The sequence below is a fragment of the Austrofundulus limnaeus genome, unplaced genomic scaffold (genome assembly GCF_001266775.1).
Source record: "Austrofundulus limnaeus strain Quisiro unplaced genomic scaffold, Austrofundulus_limnaeus-1.0 Scaffold24, whole genome shotgun sequence".
Taxonomy (NCBI): Eukaryota; Metazoa; Chordata; class Actinopteri; order Cyprinodontiformes; family Rivulidae; genus Austrofundulus; species Austrofundulus limnaeus.
The window spans coordinates 11,411-15,827 of NW_013952426.1; the positions used below are offsets into that span (position 1 = coordinate 11,411).

At 35.8% G+C, this 4,417-nt stretch overlaps 1 protein-coding gene across 3 annotated transcripts; it reads left to right on the forward strand.

Annotated features, from left to right (window-relative positions):
* Nucleotides 1-124: 124 nt before the first annotated feature.
* Nucleotides 125-4,078, forward strand: LOC106514901 (tRNA selenocysteine 1-associated protein 1-like). Of its 3 annotated transcripts, none has more exons than XM_014004432.1 (4): nucleotides 125-343; nucleotides 2,830-2,927; nucleotides 3,118-3,217; nucleotides 3,906-4,078. In XM_014004432.1, the coding sequence occupies exons 1-4, from the start codon at nucleotides 305-307 to the stop codon at nucleotides 3,960-3,962; spliced, it is 294 nt and encodes a 97-aa protein (XP_013859886.1). In that variant the 5' UTR covers nucleotides 125-304; the 3' UTR covers nucleotides 3,963-4,078. The 3 variants fall into 3 exon arrangements, with proteins under 3 accessions (XP_013859886.1, XP_013859887.1, XP_013859888.1); XM_014004433.1 differs by lacking the exon at nucleotides 3,906-4,078 and adding an exon at nucleotides 3,711-3,899 and having other exon boundaries at nucleotides 128-343; XM_014004434.1 differs by lacking the exon at nucleotides 3,906-4,078 and adding an exon at nucleotides 3,540-3,763 and having other exon boundaries at nucleotides 131-343.
* The last annotated feature ends 339 nt before the right edge of the window (nucleotides 4,079-4,417 follow it).

Genomic DNA, 4,417 nt, shown 5'->3' on the forward strand with positions numbered 1-4,417 from the left:
TTTTTTTGAAAACCTTACAATACACTTTTATTTTTATTATTTTTTATTGATAAGTAGATGTAAAAAAAGTTTAAACCGTTTAAGAGAGTTATCAGTGGAGTGTGGTTTTATTTAGGATTTAATTCGAGAGGAAAACACCGGATGTAGCGCAGCATCAGGCAGATACGGAGGCGGAAGTGATTTGACGTAAACTTGTGAAGCTGGTGTGGACAGCAGTCGAGTAGTCTTGCATTCCCCCCCCATAACGTTTTAAAAAACAAAAGCGAAACATTTTTCTCACAGTGTCACATCGCTTCCAGGGTCCATGATGTTTAACAGACAGAACAGTCTTTGGATGGGTGATGTAAGTTGAAGTTTGGCTTTGTTTGGCAGCATTAGCTTAGCCTAGCTTGGCTAGCCCTCCAGATGCACGCACTCTCTCGTTAAAGCTAAAAAAAGGAATCCGCCAAAGGCTTTATGAATGACTAGGAGTAAAATGTTTTATTGAAAGCAAAAAGAGACATTAATGGTTAAAGTTGAAGAAAGCACACTGTAAGATAACTTACAGCAGCGCTTCGTCATGGCGGAGGATAAGAAGCTGAAATCACTCAGTGACTGAAGTTTGTGTGACTCGTGTTGGACATGATCTGATGATCAGAGACCAGTTTAAAGTCAAGACACTCAGTTATAGCTGAAGARCAACACAAATGTATTTATTTAGCATGAGTGGCGCTGTGTGATAATAAATCTGAAGCTTCCTGATGACGTGTTTTATCTACTCTGAAAGAAGGTATAAATTTTATACTCTTTGTCACGAGTTGTCATCATTTGCTCTGGCTTTAAAATGAAACCTAATGAGCTTGTGTGTCTGTGTGCATCTTAGTGATATAATCCTCATTACTACAAAACAACTCCCAGACAGTTTTGAGCACAATAAATACAACTATAAAAGTTTATCCTCCTTTTTAGTGCTTTAAAATAAATTAGAAGAATGTCTTTAACATCAAGAAACATTACTTTTAGGACTAGACCCACTGCACTGTGAGTATTTTTACCTTCCAGTCAGCTTCTGGAGTCTGCAGTGCACATTTTAATAGTTATTCTAGTTTTGAACTGTTATAATTGGTAGCTTTTTCAGTCGTTACAGATGCACTACTTTTTATTTGACTCTGATGAGCAGCTCTTTCAGCTGTGTGACCACCTGCCCCCTGCCTGACACCCACCCAGCAGTGCTATGAGGGGGATGTTGTTCAGAGCGAGGCAGTCTTTTCTCCTGATATTTAAAGTTTAGTGTCAGCTGCAGCAGATAACGGTGTCAAATGACTCTGGTGCATTTATGGATGCACTAAATATGGCAGAGTGCTCCTAAATGTCACTGTTTGTGTGTGCAGGACAGGGCTGCCTCTATTCTAAACAGCTATGTTTAGATCTCTTAGGGATGGGGATAATATTTTTTTAATCCCACACCAATATCAAATCTGACAGTGGATTCAAAATTAATATTAAATCCCTACAAAATAACACCAAAGTCATGTAATTTTCTTAAAAAAAATGAAGGAAGTTATGGACGTTTCTTTAGGTGTAATCAAGCTCATGATTTCTGCTGCAATTCATAGCTGAACTATTCAATTCAATTCAAAAAAATTATTAATTTCATTAAAAAAATAACTATACAATAGAAAACAAAGAAAATACACAAACAAATTCAAAATAAAATGAAAGGTAGCAGAAGAATAATAAATCTTATTTCTGCCCCTTTTATCCCCAGAATATATTCAAACAAAACATAATTAACAAAACTAGCAGAACTAATGAGGCTTTTGTGATCATTTCACTTTCAATTTTTGCTAATAACCTTCAAAGTTTAAGATGTTTCCATGAAATTGTATGAAAAGATCCACAATTTTTATTTTTTTTCTTGTATCCTAAAAACGTTATAAAATCCAATGTAAGTAGCAGAAAATGTATAAAATAATGTTACAAAGCTCATGTTGACACTCAATTCTTAGAGTCYTTGTGGTTGGAAAAACTTCAGTCATTTAAAACAAGTCAGTTTAAAAATTAACACGTTGCTTGTAGTTTGTGCATTTTGTTTAATTATAATGTTTTTTGCAAATGTCCACATAAAAAATGTATATACATTTTCTGCATCATTACTAAACTTAGTTGAGGCTACTAACTCCACCAGGTTCTTCTTAGACGTTTTACATGGACATCATGTAGTAACTGTGGTGTTTTTATGCAAGGTGGATATAGTTATGTTTCTAGCTTTATAATTTATATAATTAATAATCATACCAGAACGTACAAAGTACAGTAAACATGCTATCTATTTCAATGAAGTCACAGTACACATCAGTGCACAATAATTCATTTTTTTAAGATCTGGAGCACCCTATATTGTTTTAGACATTGTTTTTATGACTGGTATAATGAATTTATTGTGTTTTAGAGTATTTGMTGTTGAAGAGATTAAGAGAAAGGTTTGTTTGTAGCTAAACAAACAAAAATACTTGTTTATCAGGCCTTTAGGACTAGTTTTATCACCATTTTATTGTTACTTCAAACAGGCAATGAAGGGATTTGAACATATTGTAGTCCTGATGCATCTCAGTAATCCAGGTAAAAAATCAAAAAGAAAAAAATTGTATAGGTCTTCTGGACGGGTTCTTCTCTAATGAAACGTTTCGTCGAGACGAAACGAAACGTTTCATTAGAGAAGAACCCGTCCAGAAGACCTATGAAATTTTTTTCTTTTTGAACATATTGTACTTTGTTATACGGAGTGAAATATTTTGTTTTTGATTTTGGTTTAATTTGATATTTCTTAACTTTTCTCTGTCTTGATAGTTGGACCCATACATGGACGAGAACTTTGTGAAACAGGCCTTTAGTGCTATGGGAGAGTCACCGTTAGGAGTCAAGATCATCACTCACAGGATAACAGGGTAGGAAACACAGACCACAAATGAGCCCAACATGAAACACCATCCTGCATTTTTATTACAATTACTGCAGTCTTTATGAACATTTTCTGCACTGTTATAGTCACCGTTAAATCCTACTTAACGTCTTCTCTGTAAGAAGTTTCTGTGTTTTTAGCAGCAGGTGGGCTCTGACTGTCTGGTTATTGTTCAGTGGTTCTGCAGGTTACTGCTTTGTGGAGCTGGCGGATGAAGCGAGTGTCGACCGCTGCGTACAAAGACTCAACGGGAAGTTGGTTCCAGGATCAAACCCGGTAAGTTAACTAGTTTAATCGCAGAATAATTTTCATTTCTATGTTTGTCCTTTTTATCAGAAATCGATATTTTCCTCCCAGAAATGTAAAAAGTGAGTTTTAACGCTGCCTTCCTTCTGTAGATCTAGACTCAGACCATCAAACTGTAATTCTTGTGTTGATTTATCTGTGGATGGTGGAGCTCAGCTAGCTTTAGCCAGGATTTATTGGACCAGAAACACTTCTAATGGGGGCTTTTTTAAAGGCATTGTTCCCAGCAACACCAGATCTTTGGCAAAATTAGCAAAATTACAAACATATAAAACCTCCCATCTTTCCAAAGCTGTAAAGCTCAGTGTGACAGGTGTTGTTAAACTGAGAGCTGCTTGGTGTTTGAAATGCCGTCGGCCCTGTGTGTGCTGGCTGGACTGCTGGGCTCCCCTGTTCACCGGCCTGTATGTGCTGCTGAAAGTGGCGAGGAAGCTGCTTGTACATGAATGTACTTTGTTTGAAGCTGGTCAAAAGAGTCTCTGGTAGGAACTAACTGAGGAAGGGGCTAAAGGCTGGTCTGAGTGGTGGAGGTATGTAAACCCAAATAACAACAAAAATAACTCTTTTTTTTTTCTATTTCCAGCATTATCAGTGCTATACTACACATCTTTGAGCTCTGAGGGTTGCTTAATGTGAGCTTTTCTCTCTCCCTGTGCAGCCGCGCAAGTTTAAGCTAAATTTTGCCACCTATGGAAAGCGACCAGAGGCAGGGTAAGATCTGATTTCTGCTCAGCCTCACTTTAGTAAAATCAGACGTTTTGGTCAGGATTAAACTAGGGCTGCAACTAATGATTATTTGAATAATCGATTAATCTGTCGATTATTTTTTTTTTCGATTAATCGACCAAATCATTAAAACACTTAATTACATAGATGTAAGTAGATACAAATTAATTTATTTCCAGTATAAATTAGGGATGCAAGTTATCGATTAATGTGAAGTTGTTTGAAGTTGATTTATCTTATAGATTGACTAATGATTAATTGACAAGCAGCCATTTTCTTAAAAACCAGAGTTTTTTATTGAATCAAGTGGGTCTTTTCATAAAATGAAGGATTTTTTAAATAATATGCTAAATTAAAAAAAAGAGAAGCACTTCATAATTATTTTCACAATTGATTTTGCCAGCTGTATTAAACACTGGAAAAAAAAGGTGGATTTCTCATACA